Below are 27,629 nucleotides of genomic sequence, written 5' to 3'. Positions count from 1 at the left end.
GTTTTCTGTGTGCTGCTTGGTATGGCCAATTCTTCAGCAAATAGAAAATTAATATTGTCCCACATGAAGTGGGCAGACTATTCCTAGAATTACTAGGAGAGAAGGCACAAATGATCTGCTAGGAAAAGTTTACAGCTCTCCTCTGTATGTTGTGACAACCTTATAAACTGTTAACAAATGGGCTGCACTGAGCTCAACTGCAGTTGAGGCACTTCCTGTCAGGGATTTAAAGATAACCAAGGGAATATGCTCACCTCTCAAGAGAATGCTAATAGCAGTTTTTTAATAATAATAGACTATCATTACCAAAAAAGCACGCTGGAATACCACAGACTATATAAATTCTGTCTGAGAGGCCCATATGAGCTGCTTGTCATCTCCCAGAGTGTCTGAAAGCTCTGCAGACTGGAAGACATTTTGGAAGATGTTAAAACTCATCAACAACACTCATGACTGAATGGATATTCCCCAACTTCCATCACAGTTATAAAGCCTCCTATACATTACGTGTTCCTTTGTGGATCTTTGCAAAGGTACCTCACCCACGCCAAGCCCTGTGCAGTTTGCTGACCAGCGAGACTGCACCATGTCCACCATATCACTATTCACTGTGGTCAGACACTGCTGACCACATCTATTGGCTGAGCTACCTTGAACTTCTACAGCAAAAGAAATTTATTTGCTTCAAGATAGTTGAATTTGGTTTTAAACAGGCTAAGTCATGTTCAGAGTGTTTATGTACATAGTCCTAAGGCAGCTCCTGCTCTGCTTCACAGCTCCCTTTGAAATACCCAGGAACACCTCTGGACTTTCAAGAGTGTTTAAATCTAGACTGAATGTGTTTGGGAATAATGTGCACATATCTAAAAATATAATTCTGATGCATTAATTCTGGTAATGATAAAAGAGGGGAAAAGGGAAAAGAGATTTTTTTTCCAGGTCTATTTTTTTTCCTTGCTCTATTAAAACAGGTGTGCATTCTATTACTTAATTCAGTGACACGAGGATTTCAGCAAAGATATTTCTTTGTGTATATGTTCCACCTTTTTCTGGTCTTGTTTGTATGTACAACTAGTATCTTACATTAAGTATTCTCCCACATGTTCAAATGTTCCTATAAACAGTTGAAAGATATTCAGAAGTCTTACAGCAGTATAATTTACAGAGTAAATAAATCACCCCATGTAAGAAAGCTATAACTATGTCAAACATTTCAAGAATGGGAGCATGGAGAAAAAGAGATTGCCAAGACATAAGTAGTATCACATCATCTCTATCTGAAATCTAACTCCTACAGTTAAGAATTCAAGAGAATGGATTCTCAGCTGTATATATTACTGGAGCTAGAGAAGTTAAAAGAATTAGTTTAGAACATCCAGAACTGGCAGAATAGAACTAACAATGTACTCTGTGCTAATTCAGAGCTGTATCCAAGGCCACTGGCTAAAACCCATGATAGCATTGAACTGGGAAACTAATTCTGAGACCACCTCTTAACACCTCTGAGTCTGTTAACACTCAATTGTGTAATTACTGTGTTCATGTCAGATCACATAAAATAAAAGCACATAGAAACAGTGCTCTCAAATAGCTCAAAAAGAGGCAGCCACAGACTAAGCCTAAAAATATGATTTAGCAACTTCCAGGCATTACTAAAGAATGAAAAAAATGTTTATTTATTTTCAGATAGTCTCAGTTCCTTCTTTTCTAAAATAAGGACTTATTCCATGCCAGCCTCAGAAGAGAGAACTACGCATTAGCTAATATCTAACCCATCCTTTGAAAAATACAGTGCTGAATAAACTTGCAAAAAGCATCAGTAGATATAAGTAATACCATTATATGCAGAGAAAACAGATCATCCACAACCATCCAGCAGATAAATTGATATTACTATTCTGCTAAACAATACCTCCAGTTACTTTAAAACAGTAATTTTTGGCAGCAAAAAGATAGGAGTATTTACTGTTGATAATCTCAAATAATGATGTTATATCTGTATTTCTTGCAGACTACAATGGGAGTTCTGTGAGCTCAGCAGTTTTGTAAGTCCGAATACTTATGAATGTCATTTTGCCAGTATGTGAATCATGTGGCCTGTAAAATCCCACCCCAGTGGGATTTTCATATGTAGGGGAATCCATATATCTAAATTCTGACCCAGCACTATTTCATGTCCAAAATGAGTTACAGGTTACAAGAAAAATGTGGAGAAATTCACTGCCACATTACTGGGGTGAAAAAAATCTTGGGTGAGAATTCTAAGTAGGGTGTCTTACATCTTCTTCTGAAAGTGTCAGGACTGGCCACAATCTGATTGGACTTGAACAGGGCAGTGGTCTGATCTATATGACAACAGCTACCTTCCTGTGAAAATTCTGTCTAAGTATTTGTGCTCCTAGGAAAATGTAAATAGGAAGTACTTTCTATTTCTTATATCAAAGTATCTTTCTCTGCTTCTGGAATACTAACAAGTCTGAACTTAGTGTCGCTGTAGGGTGTTAGCTGGGAATGAAAAATGAGAAAGGAGAAACATCCTGGAGATTTTCATGAAGCTCTGGAGCATTCCATGCATATGGGAACATTTGCAGTAGCACTAGCAGTAGTGCCAAATTACCTCTTCTCACTGTAAAAGCTACATTCTGACCACAGCAACTGCAAGAAAATACATTTCTAAGGTGTCAGCTGCCACCTGTTTAATTTTGTAGGCCAGGGGGGCAGTGACACCTTGTTTGCTATGTAGTGCCCTGCTCAAAATTCAGTCTATAGAGAGCAGAAGGGGAAACAGCACAGTAGAAAGAGACAAAACTCCTTTGATTTTGGATGAGGTGGGAAAGCCACATGCTGGATGTGGAGCAAAGAAGCACAGTTCTCCATTCTGCAGTTATTATCAGCTGCAGGGGCAATTCCCTGGAATGCTTCTGCAGTGTCTATATATTCAAATGTACTGAAAGTAAGCCCTAACTTAAGAGTATTTAACATGTTTTGTTGCGGCTCAAAGCTGATTGCAGGCCATTATCACCATTTTAACTATAACTCAGTTTATGTTTACATGTACTTCTAAATTATTTTGTTATCAGAAAAAAAACCCAAATTATTTTATCATAATGGCTATTTCTTTCCTTCCTCTGTGACAGAGTTGAACCTTTCCTAAATGACTCTTTCCAAATGGATGCCATCATTATCATAGTTTTCTTCTCTTTTCTCTTTTTTATTTTTTCTTCTCTTTTCTTGTTCTATTTTTTCTTCTTCTTTTCGTTTGTTTTTCTGTTTTTTTACATTTTTTCCTCTTTTTTTTTTTCCCTAATATATTTTGGCAGCTTTAGATGTTATTACAGAACAACCAAGCCTGGGACACTATGGACAGGTGCTGGGCAAGATTCTTTACATAGCTCTTCTGTGACAAGGCACCTCAACCCTTGGCCTCTGTCAGCTGCTGTTCTTCTGGTCCTGCATCTATTAGTGATTTCTCCCTCTGCCCCCTGCATGTCCACACTCCCTCTTGTTCTACTCCTGGACCTTACAAGTTCTTGCCTTTATGCAGCTTCTGCAACTACAATCCTATACTGGAGAGACCTGAGCAGAAGCTAAACTATGCAGATTCAACATGTTGGGCTGTTTATGGGTTAGGTGGACTTTGCTTTTGTTTGTTTGTTTGTGGGTCAGGTTTGGTTGTTCTTTTTTCTTGATTGTTGGTTTGTTTGTGTGATTTCTTTTTTAGTTTTACTTCTCTTATCTTAATGTTTTCTTAGAGACATAAGCCAAGGTCAGGTCTGGGTTGCAACTCTACTCCTTCCTATTTTGTAGGTGATGAAGAGAGCAGAATGGCAGCAGTCAGGATGGAGTAATTTACAGTTCCTCCTTCCCTCTGCAGTGGTGCAGATTGCTGCACTGTTCAGTGTGGCCTGCTGGACTTCAACACATAGGCCATGGTCCCCCTCTCATACAGCACCTCTGTGCTCATCTGCTTGCATGCACTAAAGGTTTTGTGAAAAAAGGACACAGGTCACTCACTACTATAATCAGCATATCTGCTTTGGAATTTTGTATCTGTGATATTATTATTTCTTAAAAATATATTCATGGGGTTTTTTTGTACTTTTTTTTTTTTTTTTTGTTTTGGAGAAGACTAATGATACTTGTTTGTTAGTGTGGAATGGGACATAAATTTTCTTAAAGCCTAAACACAAATCCACAAATCCAAAAATCATATTACCTGTTGTGTTACCCTGTTGATCAGTGTCATTGGGCATAATAACCTCTCTTTCACAATCTGTGTAAGAAAGACATCACACAATGCCATCTGCTCTTGCACTGGTAGGTATATTTGTGATATGTGTGGCAATTTACATTCACACCTCAGCCTGGCATTGGACATCCAACATGCAATCAGAGGGGTCCCCAGAGTGTTGAAGCTCTTTCTACAGCCACTTGAAAGGTACTTGTTTTTGAGGTTTGAGCCTTGCAAATCCATGAACCATGATTCTCTTTCTACTTCAGATATTAAACCAACATTGATCCTGTGTACTTTAGTGAAGGTTACTGTGTTATTCTCAGCATTTTCTCAGCTGCAAGATTTGGAAAGCAACTTTGCCACAATGATACACTTGTAACCATCAACAGCCACAACTAGACCTCAGAAACACATTGTCTGTACAGAGCCTTCCCGACAACAGCTAGTGCAGCAAACGACCTTCCCTGCTGATACTCACATTTGGAAATACATTTAGTGATATTATTTTTAACTCTTCCTGAAAGTTATAGAAGTACTGGTTTCCTACAGCAGCAGAAGGAAGCTGACATCCCAAGGGTTTTGTGCTGTGGACACATGAACTGTATAAACTCAGACACGTGTGTGTGTGTGTGTGTGTGTAATTTCTTAAAATGTTTTGCTTCAGTTTAAACCCACATTTCTTATCTCTTGTAATAGTAATTTGAAATTAAAATGTAGAAGGCATGTTTCCTTTGCTGAAAGGAAGTCTATGGTCACTGTCATTTCATGGACTAAATAAAATCTCCTCCTTTCTTGAAATCTCTCAGACACACAAAGCAGTCAGAAGAATGCTTAGGTGATGTTCCCAAAATAAATTTTCTCCCTGTCTCAGTCCTTTGTTCAGAATCTGTTTTCTTTATCTCATTTTCAGATCTAATTTTCCCAGGGTTTCTATTGCATTATGTTCTCTCTGCCCTTGCTCCCAGTCTCCAAGAGAAATGCAAACCTAATTAAAGACACATGGCGTTTTTAGGCTATGTTAGTTAAAGATATTTAGATTGAAAATAGGCTTGCAGGAAGCCATGGGAAGTTGTTTCCAGGCTCAGTTTTTCAGAAGAGAATTGCCATGAGCATACTCCCAACTTACATGAAGGAGATGTAAGGAAAATATTTAATAGAGTGCCATAATTACTGTAACCACTACAGGCTGGGATCTGACCTGCTGGAAAGTAACTCTGCAGAGAAGGACCTGGGGGTCTTGGTGGTCAACAAACTGTCCATGAGCCAGCAGTGCCCTGGTAGCCAAGAGGGCCAACAGTATCCTGGTGTGCATTAGGAAGAGCATTGCTAGAAGGTCGATGGAGGTGACCCTGCTCCTCTACTCAGCCCTAGTGAGGCCACATCTGCAGTGCTGTGTCCAGATCTGGGCTCCCCAGTACAAGAGAATCATGGAGCTCCTGGAGAGGTCCGGTGGAGGGTGACAAGGATGATCAAGGGATTGAAGTGTCTCTCTTACAAGGACAGGCTGAGGGAGCTGGGCCTTGTTCAGCCTTGAGAAGAGCTGACTGAGAGGGGACCTCATCGACATATACAAGTATCTGAAGGGAGGGTGCCAAGAGGATGGACCAGGCTCTTCTTGGTGGTGCCAAGCAATAGGACAAGAGGCCATGGGCAGAAACTGATGCACAGGAAGTTCCACCTGAACATGAGGAAAAACGTCTTCACTGTGAGGGTGACTGTGCACTGGAACAGATTACCCAGAGAGGTTGCTAATGGTGTAATTTAGTAGCACTCCTACTAATCTTTCACTGATCACACAGTAGCTGAATCACTATGACTCAATTTTAACATTACACTCCTAATTTGAGACTTGTGACTTGAAATCTAGGAATCCTTCCCACTACAATTTGCATGTGATATCTTTATTTTGGCAGTAGTAGTAGAGGAAAGGCATGAAGGCACACAAGAAGTTGTCTAGAACCTGAAAAGTGTTGATGCTTTTGCCTAATGAGATATAAATAATACACTCTCATATATACCACCATATCACCTTAAAGAAACTCAAATTCAGTTGTTGTTCAGACATCAGAGTCGGTTCAAGACATTTAAGATATAGTGCAATCAAGTCTCTTTTGCTAACAGAACACAGGATACTTCCTTTAGGCAATTTGAAAAGAAAAATAGAATCTATTACCCCCACCTTCACCTTACCAGTGTCCCAGGACAAGCATGCTGTTGCTTTCACAGCCATTCTTGCCTGACCTATGCCAGAAAATTCATAGCTCTTTCCCCAAGAGTAGGGAAAGCAGCCTACAAATTATTTTCCATCATAGAAAGCTCACATCCATGGGCTTTTCTCATGGCATTTCAATTTATAAGACATTGACTCTATTTTCCTTGTTTGTTACTAAAAGCCAGCTTTATCTTCATGCTAATGAAAGGTCCTAAACCTTGTCTGTAATGTAGCCGACAAAGACACCATTTACAAAGAATTCTGTAAACAGTGGCCCACCAGAAAAGTGAACCACTTTATATGCCTCTACTCTGTCAGAGTTGCCCTTGCTGGTTTGACTCCATACTCCTTTGGCCTGTAGGCCACTGCTTCTCTACGTGTCTGGCTGATACACAGCTACTGCTGTTCATGGAAATCAGAAGCCTCAAAAATCTGCAACAGCTAAACAAAATTGAATCTACCAGCTAGTAGAATCTTTTGAACCTCTACTTTCTTGGGCCTATAGTAAGTGTATATTAAAAGCTCTTCCTAAGCCTTTGAATAAGAATTTGCAGAATGTGAGGTCTAAATATTGGTAAATTTAGTTCTGTTGAGAAAAACTGTTCTGGCAGAATTTCAAACAGACCTGGCACTGAGCCCCACTAATCTTCTTATTAATGTTCTTCTTATGAATCTTCCTGATAAAACTGTGAACCCAACAGATTAGTATTGGCAGAGTCTGGATACACATTTGGAGTAAGTGCACTATTACCTGCTGAAAAATAGAACTAAAAAAATAGCTGCACTTCTGTTGCTCAGGCGGCCCTAGACAGTTAACACACAAGAGTGCTTCTCTCTGCTGTCACAGTATTTGTATTTCATTCCCTCACTCAGACTGAAGCATCACCGCCGTTACCCTTCTGAACAAATTCCAAAAAGCTCATGTACTCCCAACTATTTTGTCCCTTGCTGTGCTGAGGATGGCTTCCCAGGCTACTACGGCTGCTTCTCTTCTCCCGTATTTGGAAGCTGGCCTTCAGCATGGAGATCCCTTGTGGGTTGCTGTTTAAATTCCAGAGTCACTGCTGCACATTACCATTTCCTTCAGCTGATGTAAATCAAATACAGCATGAGTGAAAAATGTGAGTATAAGCTCGGCGAACTGCTTGGTGAGGGGAACTGTGATGCATGCGGAAAGTTTGTCTCAGGACAAAACGTTTCACAAGCACAGTGTGCCTTGCACAGGGGGACGTTGCTGAGGCCATTGCCCCTCCTTTGGCAGCAGCTTGCACACACTTCACCCCTGTGTGCCACATGGAATTGGCAGTGCTGGCACAGTGTACAGCAGTAAAGAATGACACACTCACATGGAAAATACTGTTGCCTGGCATCAGGGACATTTTTCTATACACAGAGTCCAGAACCTACACAGGAATTTCATTTCCCCCCTGGCATTTTAGGGCATCTGCAGCAAACTTAGTAGCCCTTAATTTTTGCTTCTCATCTTCCAGCAGCTCCAAAACAGCAGAACCCAAACATACCCTAGTTTAAAAAAATGTTAATCTTTTAATTAATCAACTGTTGTTTTTTGTAAGTGGACTGAAAACATGATACTATATGGAACATAGAATACCTTAAATAGGAATGATTTTGAAATATTTTAACAGAACTAATAGTTTATAGCTAAGTTCCTTTAGGATAGGATTTATGAACTTCTCATTCCTATCTCTGAATACTTGCATGGCAATGTCACCTGTGTAATGGGCAAAATGCCAGTCCACTAACACTTGACTCCTACAGGAAAGCAAGGCAAAGCACAGAGATCTTCTCTATGGGTAAGAGATTCACAATTTAATACTTAGTAGCTATGACTCTGGCAATAGAGGAGACTAAGAGAAAGATGAGCATGTTTTCAGGACGCTTCAAACATATTCTAAAACAAATCTTACGAACATAACATGTAACGAGGACAGTTTTTTCAAGCCCAGAAGTGTAGCACAAATTGATGTAATTCTGGATTCTTCCCTTTGCTACAGGATAAAACTCTCATACAATCCTAATGATCTTTAAACTTCTGAGTGGCACAGCTCTGAAGACACACTGCCCTCTCTGTGACACCACTGCATTTTATGAGGAACAGAGAACAAAAAGATTCACAGAGCAATCTTACAGTGAGTCCTACTGAATTTTCTGCAAGTACAAGGTCCAATTATATGAAAGTAACTGCAAGTTCAGGATTTGGGGGGAGGAAGAAAGAATTATTTTTGCATTAGTTTAACTGTCTTTATTGTAATTACTTGAAGCTCCTCTGGGACACATAAAGAGTTTTAGTCAAGATGTATTAATGAATATGACACAGACAAGACACTCAAAAGTAGGTTAAAAAAAGTACGTTTATTCTGTGGATTTATATCTCCACTGTATATGGAGGGAGTTCATCAGTGTATACAAACTTTCAGTGCTGTCTAGCAATTTATCTTCTAAGTTTTATCTAATTTGGCCATTTAGTACTTGTTGATGTCAGTAAACTCCTATATGCACTAATATACGGCTACAAATCCTTAGCAGGCATACTAAATCACATAATTATATATGCCATAAAGAATCTATGAAAATGATAAAGACATTCATGACAATCCAGTTAAAAGGCAAATACATACAGGCATATATTCAAAGAGTTCATTATTTTTAGATATAATGCTATTTAATTTTAGCCAATTTTGGCCAGTCTTGGCTTTGGTTTTGTGGTGAGTTTGAATATATACAGAATTGCAAAGACCCCTGAGCCTTTTCATTCTGCTGTAGGGAAATAAATAACTTATGGGACTCCAAACCAGCAAAACACTTAAAATTTCTGACTAATTTTACACTTACCAATACACACACGCTTTAATATTTTAGTAAATGAAATCTAATATGAGGAACTATTAGGAAAGGAGTTGATATGTACAAGCATCTAATATTACAAGACAGGAAAAAAGCCTACAGAGGCACTGATAAACATGTAGCCAAAAAAAAAAAAAAGGCAAATATTTCATAGGTCATCTTATGGGCTGAGTTGGATACAGGAGTCCTTGAAATGGAATTGAACGTAATTGCATGCAAAAATACTTAATCAAGAACTGACTAATCAAGATGTGTTCTTGCAAAGTAGACAAAAAATTGTGAGACCTTACTTATCTCAATTGAGATATCTGTTCATTTCAGTGCAAAGTAAAACAGGGAAAGCTTAAACTGATCAACAAGAATAATTGAAATCAGCCTTTCCCTTTTTTAAAAAAATGCATAAAGACCATGCAAAAAGTTAGTTGCCATGTCTCAGCTGGTACATGCAGCAGCTCTGTAAACTGCTTGAGGACAAGAGTTTCACTGCTCTCACAGAGCATTTTTTTGGAAAGGAATCATGGTGCAGCAAAGGCCATTTAAAGCTGAATGACAGCCTCCACATCAGGCTTAACAATCTTAACTTAAACACATTTAACATCTTCAGTTTATTTGCCTCAATTTCCCTGTGTCTGTGTGTAGACATGATCATAAATATTAACCAAAATCATTATTGATAAAATGAATGTTTAGACTATTAAGTTGGTCACCTACTGTGAACAAAGCACTTGGATTGTTTACCAGGTAGTTAATTATATTGACAAGCTCTGAGCCAGCATACATATACTCACAGAACACAAGTATACATCTCCCATTGCCTAAAAATGTTACTTAAAAGCACATTGCCATAAACCCCATGATACTTGGTGGGACTTATGGGAATAGTTTTTTCAATTTTTTTTGTAGTGGAACTCATCTACCCAGTTATAGAGAAGCTCCTGAAAACTACCTTTTGCTTTATGAAAAACAAAGTCTATTGTAGGTTCATAGTAATGTTAGCACAATAATAGAAAGACTTTGTTTGCATTTACTGTGAATAGACTGTATAAGTTTAACTACACATACACTATCACACATGCTTTACATATACATGATAATACATTTTTGTCTGCAATTTTTCAGAAGAAAAGTTGGAAAACCTGTTTTTTTGAGCCTTATCCGTAATTAGCAATTTCTAGAATAACTACACACACATATATATTTAATATGCTTACCTGTCTTTCCTACATGTTCCACATTCTTAGAAAATTCCTTACATTTTGTTGTTACAACTGTTGTGATACTCCACAATAAACCACTTCAGAATGCAGTGCAGTTAACAAAACGTTTTGGGTTCAGAGCAGTTGACACAGTAACTGAGAAGATGACAAAAATAAACTACATTTGCACTCTTGGTTTCCCAGTAGAACTTCCAGCAAGAAACCCCAAAGGAAACAGTGAATAGGTAGCAGCATGCTCTGCAGACCTAAGCCCCACTATATTTTAACAACAGAACCCAACTATAGAAGGGCAGCTAGGAACCAAGTGGTGGTGTGGGATGAAACAAAGTTCATATTCAGGAGAAGGAAGACAACTGTGATTTAAATTTTCCAGTTGTAATAGGCTGCTCCCATCTAGCTCAGATAGTGACTGGTGATGAGTCAGTTCAGTATAAAAATTCTGAAGTGTTGGTCTTGTTGCAGTTCCTAGAACACAGCCAGCCAAGGCACAGAACTAAACAGAACCTAACCTAGTTTCATGGCAGAAGTCATCTTTAAAATGGCAAGGCACACTGACAGGCTGTCCTGGTGAAGTTACACTGCCATAACACATTAGTAATCTGCTCTATCTTTCCTCTGGGTTGTCATTTCTTGGGTGTGAAATTTATTCCATCTGTGCCAGTCACCTGCACACTAGAGCTATCAGTACAGTAGTACCATTCTACAACAAATCCATGATGAATTTAAAGTTTATGTTTAAGGTAGACATTACCACAGAAAGAAAAAAAATCTTTTTTTTTTGAGCTTCAATCATCCATTGCTTACTCCTTAGATGACCCAAAGTTAATGCTTGATAAGAGGGAAGTGCAGAACATCCACTGACCAACAGCAGCCTCCAGTCCTCCAGAAGCTGACAGAAGAGACTCTAAACCTTAAATTTCAACATATGCTTACATCTTCACAGGACCAAGACAGTAATACAACCCAGTTTATGCAATATATGAATACAGCATTTCTGTAAATTTTCTCAGGCATCTAATTAGCTGTTACTCAGAAAAATTAGAAAGTGGTGTAGTAAAGGAACAATATCAGGTCATTCCAGGGAAAAGTAATTAATCACAGCCAAGTGTATTTGCCTAGAAAACATAATTCTTCTCTGCTGAGGTATCTAATACTGAGAATAACTACTGTAAAATGGAGGCTAGTGCTTAGAGCTAACCAGACATGCACTTCAATGAAGTATTAATACTAGCCAAACACCTTATAATTACAGACAGCTGCAAGTTCATGAAGCTCTTTGTAAATAGTTCTGTTCCACCGCTCCTGCCACTGGCAGCTGCAGTGCCAGGTACCCTGAGCACAGGATACAGGACTCCCCAAAAGATACTGGGGCAGAGGCTGCATTGCAGCTATGCTTTTTGTAAGCACAGTGTTCTCCCTTTTTCCACCAAAGCCTATTACTTCTGTATTCATACATCTCACTTACTTCAGTGGAAGGAAAGAGAGGATTTCTTTGCTTCATTAAAAGACGTGTGAGAAAAGGAGAATTTATTTATCTGGTCATCTGGGACAGAGAGAAATTATGGGCCTAAAGACAATGGAGATTTTCATTAGCAGAAGAGTCTGCAGAAATGGGTTTAACTGGACTCACCTGAGTTCTTATGACATACTAAAAGACATGGAAAGAGTGTCTTAAAAGGTAATCCTTTAATTCAAACCATATTAAGTTATTTGAGATGCTGGTCACCACTGTCATGCTAATAATAGATATTACTTCTTAGCAACACTAAGATTTTGAGTGTGTGAAAAGGAAAAGAGGTTCAGCATTTCCTCTTTTTCTTTCTCAGTAGGGAATCCATTGTTGCATGTGTAAGACCATACTGGAAGAGGACAAAAGAAAGCATACATTTCCACCTTGGGTTCAATAAATGGAAAATATCAAATCTGTCATTACTTTCTAACCATCCAGTAGGACCTGATGAATTAATGAAACTGTATAATCTGGGGAAGCAATCTCACAGTAACAGTAAAATTAATGTATAATTACAGACTGAGTTGTGCAAAGGGCAAAAGAAACTGAACTTTTAAAAAAAGTACCTGCCTCAAAGCTGTTATTCATGTGACATCAACGTGACAGTTGTGAACACTGCAAAGGAAAGAGAAAATACTGTAAAGGTAGTACATAAGAAGAAGAAAAAAAACCCCCACCTTACAAGTGTTACATGTATTGCTGCTAATTGAATGGAATTTTGCTGGATGTGGCTTCACAAATTAGGCAGCCACAGCAACAGCGTGCAGGAAATTTCAGTGATGGGCCTGCAGTACAGTCACATAGTGCAGACAATAAAATTTGATTTTTGTATGGGCAAAAATGTCACCATTATAACCCAAATAGTAAAACAAACTCTAAATACCAACACATATTTTGGCCCTGTAGGTAAGCAAAGTTTCAGAAGGCCACTAAAAATTTCCATCTGTTCTATATTTTACTTTGCCTGTAGTAACTGTACTTATTTGAGTCACCAAGTCAGCCTTTTATAGTGATTGGATATCACTTTTTTTCTTAAGGACATATGCACACCCATGCATATTTCAGGCAGAAGTCAGTACAGTTGATCCTAAAACTAAAGCAATTATATTTAATCAAAGAACTTAGCTTATGTACAAGTCCCACAAATTACTAAATACATGGTTTATTAGGTCTGCATAGTTCCACAAAACAGAATTTAAGAGATTATTATTTCATGACATGGACTAATTTGCTTTTTGTAATTCCCAGCTCCAGCACGCTGCTATCCAGAAGGATTTTTATCTGTGCTCATTATTACTGATACATAGTATGCAAAAGAGGCACTGCTGAGAATGCATATACCAGAAATGGAAGTATCTGCTATATAGGCAAACAACAGAAACTACTCTTAGAGTGCACAGTTCAAGTAACTTAGTACACTCAAGACTGCTGAGAGGCTGATATTCCAAGCATGTTTTGCATGCCAATAGCATAATTTGATTATGTTATCAAGCCTCCAGGTACATCTCTTTCTGAACAAGATGGGATTGTACAACACGGAAATGAGTAGCATGACTTCTACCATTGCAGATTCAATAAATACACACTCACAAACACAATTCCAGCACACTAAAAGAGAACAATAACAAAAATTTTAAAAATTCAGAGGTTTGGCTAAGATTTCTAACCCTATACAAAATCTGTTATTCTTAACTCTTCAGGCCTACAACTTGTAACTGTCCCTGTAGCTCCAACCATGACAGCACTGGTACGAGAAGGTACAGAGACAGATCCTTGAGCCCACGCAAGCCTTACTGACTTAATTGCTCTTTCTATATGTCCCCGTTGTCTGCTGGTAGGACCGGCTGTGTTCAAACACTGCACAGAAAGAACATTGTTTGCTCTGAAGTATTTTGGAGTTTAGCTTCACCTAGGCTGACAGGAACATTGATTTATAGCTTAAAATAGCAGAACAAGGACGAAAACACCTAAAAGTCAGCAGTAACTTTTGAAACCTAATTCTGTGCTCGGATTACCAAGGAAAGGAACAAGCGCAGACCGCAACCTTATAACTCCTCACTCACATGCTTTATTCCGTTACCACGAGCGCTGCCCGTGTCACAAGAGACTCGCCGGAGGGCGGGCAGCGCAACGCTCCCTGAGGGCTCCCCCGGAGCAGCGCCGGGACTGGCGGCCGTGCTCCCACACGGGAAAGCGGGAATTTATGTTCCCCTCTGGCTACGGCTTGTACTCCTTCTTCTGACACCACGCCGCTCACTTAAGTGTATTTAAACGAGCTCCCGCACCCGTGCCGCTGTTACCACCAGTTACAGGGGTAAAACCTAAGGCGAGGTTCGCTCTCCCACTACATGACGCCCCGGCCCGCACCGCAGGGCCGCCGCCGCCTCAGCGCTGTCCCGCCGCGTCCCCTCAGACTCGGAGTGGACACCGCTCCCCACCTCAAGCGGGAAGGCAGCGGGACAGAGGGAACACCCCTCCGTACCTCAGGCGGGGCGCGGGCGGAAAGGAGCGCTCGCCACCTCTCCCCACTTTGCCTCTGTGGGGCGGAAGCGGTCGGGACCGCGCCCCGGGCGTTCCGCACCGGGCCGGCTGCGGGCGCTGAGGGGAGAGCGCAGCCCTGCAAGGAGGGGCGCGCCCCAAGCAGCGCCTGGGGACAGGGGTTGGGTTCGGTCCGGCCAGGGCCGTCACCTTCCCCCGGCCGCCCCCGTCCCGCTGATGCCCAGTGTCAGACACCCGGCCGGGAGGCCTCGCTCCGCCTCAGCCCGACAGAGCGAACTCGCGCCGGCGGGCGGGCGGGCGTGGCGCAGGAATCCCGGAATCCCGCCACCCCACCGCCCCCCTCGGCCCCCGCTATCCCGGCACCCCGGCTTTAATCGTCTCCTTATATGGACACCAGAATGTCTGACGTCATCACGACGCTGGGAAACCAGCGCCCGCGCAGCCAAGCTCGGTTGGGAAGGCGGGTGGTGCGGGAAAGGTGGGGGGCGGAGGGGGAAGGAGGCTCTGGAATGTTGATGGACGTGGCCTTGCGCCACTGGGAGCGGCGGCGCCGGGTCGGCCATTGGGCGAGGAGGGCGGGGGCGGGAGCGGCGGGAGGGGCCGGCTGTGGCGGTTGAAAAGCCGCCGCCTGGCTGGGGAGCGGCGCCAGTGCGGGGTGGGCGCTGTCGGGGGGAGGCAGGAGGGTAGCGAGTTCGAGTCCCGCCTCTGCGAGCCTGAGCCGGGAGCTGCTTCTCTGGGCTGCCGCACTCCGCTCCGGGGCGAGGGGAGGTCGGAGTAGTCGTTTGGTCTCCTCTCCTTCCTCGTTCCCCTCTTGGCGCGGAGGCCGCGGCTCTCGCTGTGGGGCGCCAGCTCGCAGGGACAGAGTTTGCCAGGAGTTTGTGCGGACTTCGGGCCCCGGCCCCCCGCCCCGCCGCCGCCATGCCCGTCTTCCACACGCGCACCATCGAGAGCATCCTGGAGCCGGTGGCCCAGCAGATCTCCCACCTGGTCATCATGCACGAGGAGGGGGAGGTGGACGGCAAGGCCATCCCGGACCTCACCGCCCCCGTGTCGGCCGTGCAGGCCGCTGTCAGCAACCTGGTGCGGGTGAGTAGCGGCGGCCGGCGCCTGCTCCGCGCCTCGTCCTCACGGAGCCGCTTCGGCCGCCGCGGCCAACTTGGGAGCCCGCCCCGGGCTGTCGCGGACAGGTGAGCCGGCCCCCGCCCCGTAAGGGACCGGCTGCCCGGCGGTGGTGGCCGGGAAGGGGTTAAGTTGGGAGGCTGCCTGGACCTCTACGGCTCCCGCCTGGAAGCCGCCTTGGGCTGTTCCCGCCCCGGCCGGCGAAGGAGCCGGGCGAGCAGTGCTGCGGAGCAGTGAGCTCTCCCAGCAGAGAGTTGTTCGCCGTGTCCGAGCGAAGAAGCCTTTGCCCACCTGAGGAGCGGCATCGCGTCAAAGCGCAGCGAAGCGCGGTGGGTGCTGCTGTTCGTACCCGCCCCGAAACGCCTCGCAGATGGCTCTGATGCGCTGTGGGGTTCCTCGCTGCCTTGGAAACTCCTATTTTAAGTGTGTGCACTATAAAAGGCAAAATAGTTACTTGGCGTGAGCTCATCCTAAAAAAAAAAAAAGTCAAATTCCGACAATTAAACCCCAGACTTCCCAGGCATTTGGTTTGGATTGTTAATTTGGTGAAGGCTGGCCGTTCGATATCAGCGCAGGAGTCGAGGCGGGACAGACCTGTGGTTTCCAGGCAAAGCCTGGAGTTGTAAATTGTTCTTGTTACGTAGCCTCCAGTATGAGTTACTGATCGCTGGTGGGAAGCTGAAATTCTGCTTGAATCTCTCGATTTCTTGAGAGCAGCTATGCATAGCATGTCTCTAAGATCTGAGCATCTGCAGTGTGAACATTTCAGTTTGAGAAGTGCAAGTGATTAATACGATTGAAGTGTTTTACTTCTATAAGTACTTTTATAACCATCAAAAAAAATTTTGATATAGAAAACACTGTGATGTTGCATACGCTTTTATTGCATTAAGAATTACTTGGTAATACTTAACTTACACTTCTGTTAAGTTCATTTACAGATACTGAATTAATTTTTGAACATCAGATGTTGCTTGCTCATTTTGAATCCTGTAAAATTCTGAAGTAATTCATGGCAAGCAATACCCTTTGCCAGTAAACCTTACCTTAAAATGAGTAACTATGTATAGTTAAAATACTGTGTTACTATTAACTTGATGTATTAATGCACTGAAATTGTGAGGCTTGTGGGTATAAGAAACTGTCAAGATGACTAATGTAGATGATGTGTTTATCATCTTTTGGCCTGTAGTACTTTCTACTGCTAGAATAACTTGCCACTTTGATATTCTGCAGTTTACTACAGTGTAGCTGCATCTCTTCATCCCCACGACTGTGAATTTTACAGGTTGTGCTGCCTGGAATACTTGTGCTTCCTGCTGACTTTAGCAGAAACTCTTCTTATGAAGAACAATTGGTCTGCAGCAACAAAGTGATGTAATAGGTGTATTGGCTGTGAGGGTGTAAAGCATGAGTATATGAAATACTTTTCCTTGAAAGGAAGACTTTGGAATAACACTTTGCTTCTCTGAGCTTAGCCTGTATCATTGGTTTGTGTGACTGTTTTTCCCCACCCCACCTTCCTCTCAAAAGAAACTTGATCTGATAAAGTCTTATTTATTGGAGAAATGCAGAAACAGAACTAGTTTCATTCTGCAGCTTGCTAATGGTTGCTCTTTTTTCATTTTGGACTGTTTTGGAAGCCCCTGGTTTTCCTTTCTTGCCTGCTAGTTAAATAAAAGAAAAGACTGTTGAATTATTTTTTTGTGTGTTAATTCACAAAGAGCAAATAGAAGTGATGTAATCTGAGGTGGTACTTACCAGGAAGATGCCCTTACCTGGTAGAATACAGCTTTGCCTACATTAGGAAAAATACAGAATTAAAGTTCTGTTTCCTGTCTGGAGCTGTGTCTTTCAGTGCATCATTCCAAAGTGTAAATGGGATTTGTGAAACAGCAATTTCACTGGAGCAGGAGTATTTATGCAGACAGGTTATCAAATTATGAGCCTTCTGGTGTCCTCACAGGTGACAGCAAAGATGGAGTTGTCAGTGCAAGAAGGAGAGTAATGCCAACGAGCTGCCAGCTCCTTGTATTGCTTGCTGTCTGCTCTGGGTTCGCTGTGTAGCACGGCTGTCACAAAGTAAGGGGAAGTACTGATGAGCAGAGAATTCTTTAGTGATAAATTGTCACACACAGCAGCACTGTCCTCCAGCTCACCAGCCTAGAGTAAGGACTCCACAGTTTGGAAAGTGCAACATTTAATTGATTTAACTGTTGCATCTGTAAGTAACTGCTGGTGGCAGTGTTTGAAGTCCTGACACCCATTCTTGTGCAAGGGCTAGGAGTTGTGCTGTATGGGGAAATGGGGTAGGAAATGACTGTATGACTGTGAGGAAGGACCCATGTGCAATAACTTATTTTGTTGGTATTCCTGAGGTGGAGTTAGCACAATACACTATACTCAAGATGGAACAGAAGTCTTAATTTAAGACTATTAAATAAATTAAAAGGGAGTCCTTCTCCTAAATACCTTGATTTGAGATGTCTATATGAGAACTCTTCCTTCAGTTTGCATTTAACACGCGCTTCTGTATTTTCTGTCAGAAATGTTTGTGCTGTATTTTAAGGTTTGCCTGAAGCCATCTTAAAATACATGGGTATTTTAATGCAAAATTTGCACACCCAGGAAGACCTGTAGAGATGCCTCCTTGTCAGAACCTAGTTGTAATCCTGGGTAAGAGATAATACAAGTCATTGTTGAAGTTAATGAAATAATTGAATCTCTATGAATTAGTCTTTCCCATAGTAAACACTGAAGAAAGACTTGGTATTCTGTTTCCAATATGTGGGTTTGATTCTACTGCATCTTGAATATTCTGTTAGGACATAGCTTTTGCAGAAGAATTCTCAGATGGTTTTGAAGTATTTTGATGAAGTTTCTTAACTGTGAAACAAAGTACTTGTGGCCTGTGCAAAAATTCAACATGTGGAGGGAAGTAAGCATCAGAAGCTTTTTGCATGGAAATAAGCTTTAACTGAAGCCAAGTATTTGAGGGAGAGGCTTCAGATACCACAACATTATTAATGTACTAAATCTGTTCTTTTTCAACAGAAGAATCTTTGTTTTTATTGGCTGATATTTGTGGTGGATGTGTGCCTCTTATGGGAAGATTGATGCTTGGTATTAGCTGAAGATGTGATGCTGTAAGTCAACAGAAGCGGTGCTGGTGATAGTAATAGTCAAGACCACCCCATGGGTAGGGAATAATTTTGAGCTTGCTAAATATAGTATTAGTTCAGTGGAGAGTGAAATGAAATTCTGAGTTCTAACTGGTCAGACATCCTAGGGAAGAAACGAACCATGTGGTGGTTTTCTAGTTGTTTGTGGTTTTTTTTTTTTGTTTCCTAGTTCTTTGGTTTTTCTTGCCTTTTCTTTTTTTAACACTCATCAGACTTTTAGCCTACTTTTGAAAAGAGGGATTTCTATCAGAGATGACTAATGATGATGCAGAAATCTTAAACCAATTGCACACATTCTATAAATAGCTTCATTTCATGGAGGAGAAAAAACCCTACTTTCCAATAGTGAATTTACAAGCATTTATGTTTAGACTAATGTTATATTGTAGCCAAACAGAGAAAGCAAATTGTACTCTGTTTTAAACTCCATTCATTTCCTGCCTTGTATGGATTGTGGCATTCTGTCAGTACAGGCATAGCCCACTCTGGTCCCTTCTCTGCTGTTTTGGGCAGAATTGCTTCAGAGCAGTGCTGCTGTTGCTCTGCCAAATACTGACAATACCATAGGTGATGCTGCTGAGTTTGACAGAATGGGAAACAATTCTCTGCATGGAAATTAAGGTAACAGAAGGGACTTGGGAAGTACACGTAATTTGAATATTGGAGCAGGCTCAGCAGCTCTAAGAGGTATCTGTTTTTCAGAGGCTGGCTTGTTCGACCAAGTCAATGGGCTAAAAGGTCTGACCTGCTTTACCTTAGACCAATTGCCTGACCAATTACCTTGTTTTCATGTCCTTCATTTTTACAGAGTTTGAGGCATCAGAGCAAAGTGATACTGCTGTGGAATGCTCGTAATGAAAAATTTAAGACACGGTAACAAATGAAGTGGCTGAGGTCTTTCAGAACAGAGATCTGCTCTGAAAAAACAGTGCTTGTTTAGTTGATAATGCAGCTTCTGCCTTTCCATCCTCTGTGCTATAGGTGCTATATTTCTGTATGTGAATCTATGTTTCACAAGTGTCTACATGCATCCAGTTTCTATTACATTATTTTTTAATGGGGAGCAGTTGCTTTGCTCTCTATTAAATTGTTAACAATCATGTTTCTCAAGAATGTGTTCTTGTTGGATGCTGGGATATGCCTTTATTTACCTCCTGATATTTGGAGGCTTATGGAACAGTACTGACATACTTCTGCATCTCAGTTACTAACTCTAACTAGCAGCTCAGACTAATCATCAGAAAGGGTCTCTTAGATTATAAATATCCTGTCTCATAGTCATGGTTTATCAGATGTTTCCTTTAAGCAGAGCTGGGCCAAGCACTATTTTAAAATGTAAATAAATGTAGTCTAGAATAAGATTAGGCTTAACTGGAGACTGTACTCCATGAGAACAAGACCCTGTAGCCCTGGATCAGTCAGTCACTTGTGTCCGAGGTTTTTTTCACTTCCTAAAGTTGTAAGGTCAGTGTCTTTAAACTACCACCAGCTGAAGCCCACCCTATCTAAGCACAATTAAAACCACCCAGATAACTCTAAAAACAGATGAAACTTGATACCAGTAGTTAGGCAGTGACATAAAGTGTAAACTAAACAAAAAAGTTTAACTGTGGGAGAGTTGCATTTAGTGTAGCTGTAGCAGCTGTCTTACCTCATCCTAGCAGATGAAGTAATAATCACCTGTAGCCATTGGCATATTCTGACTGCATAACCATGGTTCTCTCTCAAGTGAGAAGTTGGCTGGGATTGTAGGGCCAGGTGGAAAGCGCTGATCGTTTTCCCTGGACAAGCTCTAAATTGCCTACTAATGCCTGCAAATCACCAGCTTGGAAGTCACCTATTTAAATGAATTTGTGAAAAATGCAGCCTGCCTTGAAATCATTGTCATGATTGCAGCAGAATTCAAATACATGAATAAACACCTAGAATGAGGAGAGATGGTCTGACTGTTGTGGATAGTGGATGGTAAAACAGCTTTATCATCCCTAAGTTTTCTCCTGCCATATCTGACTTGCCTGTAACCCAGGGTGCACAAGGCAGGAATGAGCTTTTCTGAGCAGCTTAATGTTTCTCTCTTTTGAGAGAAAAGTTAGCTTGCAATATTTGTTTACATGTTTATATATCTTGGAAAAAGATGGAGAATGGAAAAAGATAAGCTTTTTTTTTTTCTGGCAGAATTTTCCACACAGTGCAAAAGATGGCTCTCAAGGGGGTTGTATTTTCTGCATTTTTTTACTGATGTTTGTAAAAGCCATGGGATATGTACAGATCTGTGCCTTCCCATCTCCAGTTTATTATATTGTTACGTTTTGAAGCTCAAAGAAACGGTCACTAGAGCAGCTCATCTGAACTCTACACAGCTCAAACTTAGTGAGAAGTGAATGAGAGTACCAGAATAGGCCTGATGAGCCCATGAGAGAGTAACTATTTTCATTACAGGTTTCTAGGGCTTATCTATGTGCAGTAGAAAACTGTGATTAGTGTTTTACAAATAATACAAATTTCCTTCTTTTTTTGGAATAGAACATCCTACTTCAGTGTACCAGCAATTCCGACAGGGGTTGTTTGCCATATTGTGGGAGCTGTGGCCATATGCTCTGAGAAAGTGGATAAACCCCATTAGAGTGTGTGTAGGGGAGGGGCTGGGAGTGATGAATCAGACAGAAAGCAACTTTGTAATAACAAAAGCACATCATAAACTTCTTTCTTGCTTTTATCTGTTAGGAATTATCTATATGTAAGTGATAAATTAGATTCTGATTTGAATGGAATCATCTTTGTTCTGTTATTGTGTTTGGATACTTAATTTATACCAGTCTCCTCCATCAGCTTTAAAAGGGATCTTTTGTTCTCTCTTCCTATAAATGTGCCTAGAGATGGTGAATGCCTCCATTAGTAATTACATGCAGCTTGCTTTTTGGGTATAAACCCAGAATATTACTGTGGAATGAATAGCCTTAAAGTGGTAGTTGGACTAAGAAGTTCCATATGCCAAGAATCTGGAGGATGCCACTCCTGCACTGGAAAACTTAATATGTGCTTTCTGCTGCATAAGTGAATTATACCAGTGTAGGAGGAGTTGTTAAACCCGTGTTAAGTGCCAGTGTTTTTAGCTATTTATTCTTCTGGATGTCTTGTAACTTTAGAGTGTGATGTAACTGTGCTTTGAAACAAGAAGATACTTTTCTCCACACAGTGGTATTAGACTGTAAACATGGAATTTCTTTTAGAGGTTAATAAAAATAATGAACCAAACAAAACATGGTTCAGGAATGTGTAGCTTCAGAACATTAGTGGAGTAATGTACAGGTGTTTTTCTCTACCTGATATAGTTGAAATTTGGATTGATGAAACAAACCTTAGAGAGGATTTGGGTGGGAGTGCATCCAAACAGTGGTTTTAAAGATGCATTAGCAAGTGTGTTCTTAATGCTAGTTACTGGAAATGATGCCAGTTTTCCAAAGGAGAGGATAGGTCAGTCCTAGTCAGTTTTTGCCTTGAGTACTCCTTAATTTTGGTAGCGGCTTCTTCGTATATAGCAAAGATTGGCTTTTTATCCTGACCTCTCTGTTGTACAGCTTGTGTGTGTTGCTCCTGAGCTCTTGTTTCTGACTGCATTGTCTTACTAAGTTTTACTGTCTTTGTATTTTTTCACCTCCAATATGAAGACAAAATATCTACTGTTAGCAATGACAGCAGAAAATTGATATTACTCACACTGAAAAGCAAGTCAGCCTGGCAAACTAGACTTTAAGAAACATTGCAATGTAATTTTTTTTCTTTGGTGACACAGTTTACGTTCTATCACTTGTTCAGTCAAATGATATCAGAAGCAGTTCTTGATACAGAACTTGCCTCTGCAGCCATGGTTCTTAATTTCTGCCAAGTGATAACTTTCCTGACATTATCTTTAAACACAACAATAGGAGCGGTGTTACTGAATTTGACAGTAAAGTGCTTTTTCTAACTATATAACTGTTAAAGGCTTATCCACTAAATCAATTGTAATCTTTAATCAACTTATGTTGATGCATGGAAATAGACCACAGTGGATAATGCAGCTACTTGGATTTCAGAACATACTTTGTGGATACAAGATAACTTGCTGCATGGGAAGATGAAATGATGAAATAAAGGCTGGATCTTCTCAGTTACAAATACTTCCCCAATAAGTATCTCTTCAAAACACAAGCCTAACCTCTCAAAACTGATTGGGTTGGAAATGGGGGCATGACCCTAAGTGCATGATATTTGGTGGCAGGTCTGGTTTGTCCCTGTAGTAATTTCAGGTCCTAGTGAATCTATGAAAATCTGAAAAACTGGCTAGAGAAACAGGAGAGACAGCAAACCTTTCCTTTGCTTACTTTGCTTAATAGTTAAAGTGTACTGAAGTATGACTTGCCTCTATCCTGAGACTAGCACCAAAGTTTTGTATCCAAATATACTGAACTCACTTTGAAACAAATCTCTTATTCAGAAGTAAATATTGTCAGAATAGCTATTAACAGCATGAATAATGAACAATGGATAATGATACCAGCTAATGAAAGGAGAAAGAAGTAAAAAACCATACTCTCTTCATTATCAAAGGCTTTCCACAGTGACTGTAACTCTCAGCTCATTGACTCTTAGTTGATAATGATTTCTAACTCCTTCTCTCACTGAGAAAACATGTATTGGAACAGTTTTCCAGTATCCTGACTTCATGGGTAGGGTAGGAAACTGATGATTCATGGCAGGTTTCTCCAGTGAGGAGTGGAGAAAAGAAATAAGCTGTTTATCTTGGTGTTGGCCTAGGATACTTATGAAGAGACCTATTGTAATAATGCTGCATTGCATTTTCCATCAGTGGTTACACCCACAGAATAACAAATGTAACTTGGTCTTCTTTCACCAAATATAAATTTTCCTTGTGCTGAACTCCAGGTGCACACTCTAAGTGCATCTTGGGGACCTGGAATTGCCGAAGGCAAATATTCTGAGAAAAGGTTGAGGTAAATAAGGCTTTGAGTACCTCATTTCTTTTCTGTGTTGTGGTCAGCACACCCCCACCCCCCAATTCCACACTGGGCCCACATTTTACCTAGTCTTTGTCTTGCTGCTGTATTTACACAAGCATTTTTGTTTGTTGTCTTTCATACCCCTCACTAGGTTCGACTCTATCTAGACTTTGTGATGGACCCATCTCTGCATGCTCAGCTACTGTGTCTTTGCTCTTCCTGGCAGGAATGTTCTGTTCATCCATGCAGGCCTCCTGCCACCTTTGCTTGTCTTCCTGCTCATCAGAGTGACCTATCCTTGAGCTTGGAGTAGGTGATCCTTGAAAATTAACCAGCTCTTCAGAATCCCTCTTTATTCTCAGACTGTATCCCATGTGATTTCTCCAGTTAGGTCCCTGAAGAGACTAAATACTGTTCTGAAGTATTAATAAAACTTTCTTTTCTTATGCAGGCTTTGTTTTGGTCGCCTGCAGAAACAGACTTCAAGGAGACCGATAGTCAGTGTGTGTGAGACCCAGATAACTTGTAGATTGCAAGAATTTTTGGGTGGATTTGGTTCCTGGTGACCACAAACCCAGTTACAATTAGAACAAATGGAATTATAAATGAATATAATACCTGTGTGTACCTAGGCAATGAAGGGTTAAACTGTTCAGCTCAAAATGGGATATAGTAGTACATAAACAATTAATGCTGAGTGTTAGTTGTATGCAGGCTGGTATGTTCAGCCTTCCAGTTTAAACTCTGGAAACCTTGTCTGTTGCTAACATACATGCATGTAATCATCTCACTTAGGAGAGGTTTTAAATACTGAAGTGTGTGATGCACTAAATATTTATCTAAAGTTATCACTGTAAAAAAATTGCTGTGTCAAGCTGGAAGCTACTGGAAGTTCACTTGTTTTTGTGTGTCTGTTTGCTATTAAAATCACAGGGGTTTTTTGTAATTTTATTCAAGATTGATCACAAAAGCTGTTTCATGTTTCAACCTCTGAATGTGTATGCAGGTGTCTATATATCCTTCACCTAAGTCTTCAATAGCTAATTTGATCACAAACCCACTCAATACTTGAAATAAAACTTATTATCAGGTGTAAAAACGCTTTCAAATTACTGCATAACTCTTAGAAGTTTTTAGGTGAGATGTTAAACTGACTAGTGTTTGAACTACACTAAAAATCACTTTGATGAGCCTAGCTGTCTTTGCAGCTTTTGCAGCACAATAGTTGTGCTGAATTACAGAGATGAACAAATGAGGTTTCTCTCGAACTACAGAGAAGTAGCGAAAAGGTCACCTTTTATTTAGCTTGCCCTGATACAGTGACAAAAAAATGGATTGTGAAGGGCTAGTAACTGCCAAACCACTGACTTAACTGTAGCAAGTGAAGTGCTGTTTGAGTCTCTGCCACACCTATAAAATGTTCCCTTTTTTCTCAAAAAATCAGGGGGTGGGAAGTGGAAACCTTAGTGAGTTTTAGGGGGGTTTCAGTTTGACTTCAGTTTTTCTCCAAGGACAAAAAATGTAATAGCATGGCATTTCTTTGATTTCTCTTCAGTTAATGCTGGAGAAAACCTGTGTTCCTCAGCTCTCTGACTAGATTCCACTGGCACTGGAGCTGTCAGACCTGCTGAGCCCAGCCCACTCCCCATGCAGCAGAATGGAACGTATTTTTTCAGTTGATCTGATTTTTGTTGGGTTCCCCCCCCCCTTCCCACCTTGATTATTGTAGTTCAAAGCCATGGAATATGAAGTGTTTTATCTGTCAAGTGCAAGTAAATTTCTTGCATGCCAGCTTTGCTCTGGCAATTTGGGGGGGCTATAATTGTAATAGGTGGTCTGTTGTTCGATTACTCAGAGTAGTGCAATGCTAAAGATACTTGTGACCCTGAAGTGGTTATGAACTGCTACAAAGTGTTGTTGTGGCAGATTTCTACATAGTTGTCTTGCACTTCTGTTGTTGCAAAGGGCAAACTTTGGTGTAGGTGGCTTCTTAGTTGTCAGAATCACCAAAATATTTTTAACTAACTTGGTTACTGTGTGGCAATGGAGGTAGTAAGGCATTTGTAAACTTCATGGATCTGGCATTTGCTTTCACAACTGAGTACAATTCCTTTCTTCAGACAGGTTTTACTATTGCTTTGTTAGCTGGCCCAAAACCTTGTATTTCTATTTAATGTAGAATAATGATTGTTGAGAAGAGTGGTTCTCTTCTGTTCCCTTGCTATTAAACTTGTAGCAACTTCCTCAAATAGGACAAAATGTTGGGAACAGCTTCCTGTTATAGGAGTTGCTTTTAGTTTGATTTGCAGCAATGCTGATGATTTTCTTCTCAGCCACATTATTACAGCAGGTACTGTGACTTAATCTGTATTTCACAAAGATTTAAAGGCTTTTTCATTAATGTCTATTAAACTTGTAAGAGGATTTTAACTGTTAGAAATGGGTGGTCCTTTGATAACTGTGGAGTTGATTTGTCAACATTCCTGTAATGTGACACAGCAGTGGTTTACTGTTATGTGTGAACTGGATAATATCATGTGTTTGTATAGTGCCTGGCACAATGGAGCTCTAAAATGCTAAGATATTGTAGTGGAGGAAAAAAAAGGCTCCTGTTTTAAAGGAGTTGAATGAATTAAATGATAAAAATCCTCAAAAGAATCAGTGACAACTAGGAATTGGATTATATCCCTCTTATGGTCATCCCTTAGTAGAAGGTTTTGACTACACTGGTAACACTTGCTGTTATGCCATAGTTTATTAACTTTTACTACAACAAAAAACCACGAGCCCTTAATGTCTTCAAAAGATTTTTTTTTTCTTCAGTGTGAGTCAAGAAATCAGTAGCAAATGCTATTGAAAGTAGTTGTTTTTAAAGCTTTATTAGATGTGATAGTGATTTGTTATGTGACCATACAGTAAGCTTAAGATTTATTAAAAACTAATTTTAACAGCTGAATAAATCTTCATCTAACTTGGAATTAATGCTGGATCAGACACTACTTCATTTGATTTTTAACATCCTCCATCAGTTATTTCTGCTGAGTGGCTGCTTTTTAATAGTTTGCAAATTCGTTGTGGTGACTCTGCACATAAGTGGGTCAACTTCTACATGCTGAATTCCTTGCAGAGCTGATATAAGTGGTCATGAGAATGGGAAGCAAAATCAAACTGGAAAATAATCACATGATATCAAATTTCTGACACACTTATGTTTTTAATGGTACTGTAAATGAGCACTATCCCTTGGAAAACAGCCTACCATTTCTAGTTACAGTCTCTTTAATGTAACTAGATATTGTTGCCTCTAATTAAAAGATCACATTTAACATGGAGCAATGATTTACACCATGAACTTACTGTACACTAGAATTAACTGTTAGTCAAGTAAAGTAAGACTGTTATGAAAGACAGATTGTCCAGTATGCTACAGAAGGTGGATAATTGCTATAAAACACCGTGTAGTACATATCTTGCTGGTGAAAATACATTTCCTGTGGCAGGGTTTATGCCAAAGGATGAATGTGGAGAGTTTCTGTTGCTTCAGCTATTTATTAGTAAGTACATAAAGATATTTTTAATATCATATTAAAAACTCAGTGAAAAATATTACTTTATAAAAAAAGGAATTTTAGGTATGTATTTTTTTTCTTTCTCATGCTCGTATATTTTGTCTTCCTGCAGGAAACTGTTGCTGCCATGAGCTTAGGAAAAACAGTCTGTTCTCTGGAACCACTGATGCTCTAGGAGAGACCTGATAAGGGAAGTGATGCTGCCCTTTCTTAAAAAGAGAG

At 40.6% G+C, this 27,629-nt stretch overlaps 1 protein-coding gene and 1 long non-coding RNA gene across 5 annotated transcripts in view; one reads left to right on the top strand and one right to left on the bottom strand.

The window, feature by feature from the left end:
• Positions 1 to 8,800: 8,800 nt before the first annotated feature.
• LOC135418421 (uncharacterized) lies at positions 8,801 to 12,595 on the bottom strand. The gene is made up of 2 exons (XR_010432433.1): positions 10,221 to 12,595; positions 8,801 to 9,891 (listed from the first exon to the last, which is right to left on the bottom strand). It is a non-coding gene; the product is annotated as an uncharacterized LOC135418421 (long non-coding RNA).
• Positions 12,596 to 15,169: 2,574 nt separating this feature from the next.
• VCL (vinculin) overlaps positions 15,170 to 27,629 on the top strand; it is a 58,413-nt gene continuing 45,953 nt past the window's right edge. Inside the window, exon 1 of one of the 4 annotated variants that reach the window (XM_064663767.1) lies at positions 15,170 to 15,623. In XM_064663767.1, the coding sequence (XP_064519837.1) occupies positions 15,456 to 15,623 (168 nt within the window). In that variant the 5' untranslated portion in view covers positions 15,170 to 15,455. The remainder of the gene's footprint in view (positions 15,624 to 27,629) is intronic. The other 3 variants (XM_064663769.1, XM_064663765.1, XM_064663766.1) reach the window with 3 other exon arrangements.

Source organism: Pseudopipra pipra, chromosome 8, assembly GCF_036250125.1.
Source record: "Pseudopipra pipra isolate bDixPip1 chromosome 8, bDixPip1.hap1, whole genome shotgun sequence".
Lineage (NCBI taxonomy): Eukaryota > Metazoa > Chordata > Aves > Passeriformes > Pipridae > Pseudopipra > Pseudopipra pipra.
Note: the sequence above shows the minus strand (reverse complement) of the source record. Positions and strands in the feature narration are given on the sequence as shown.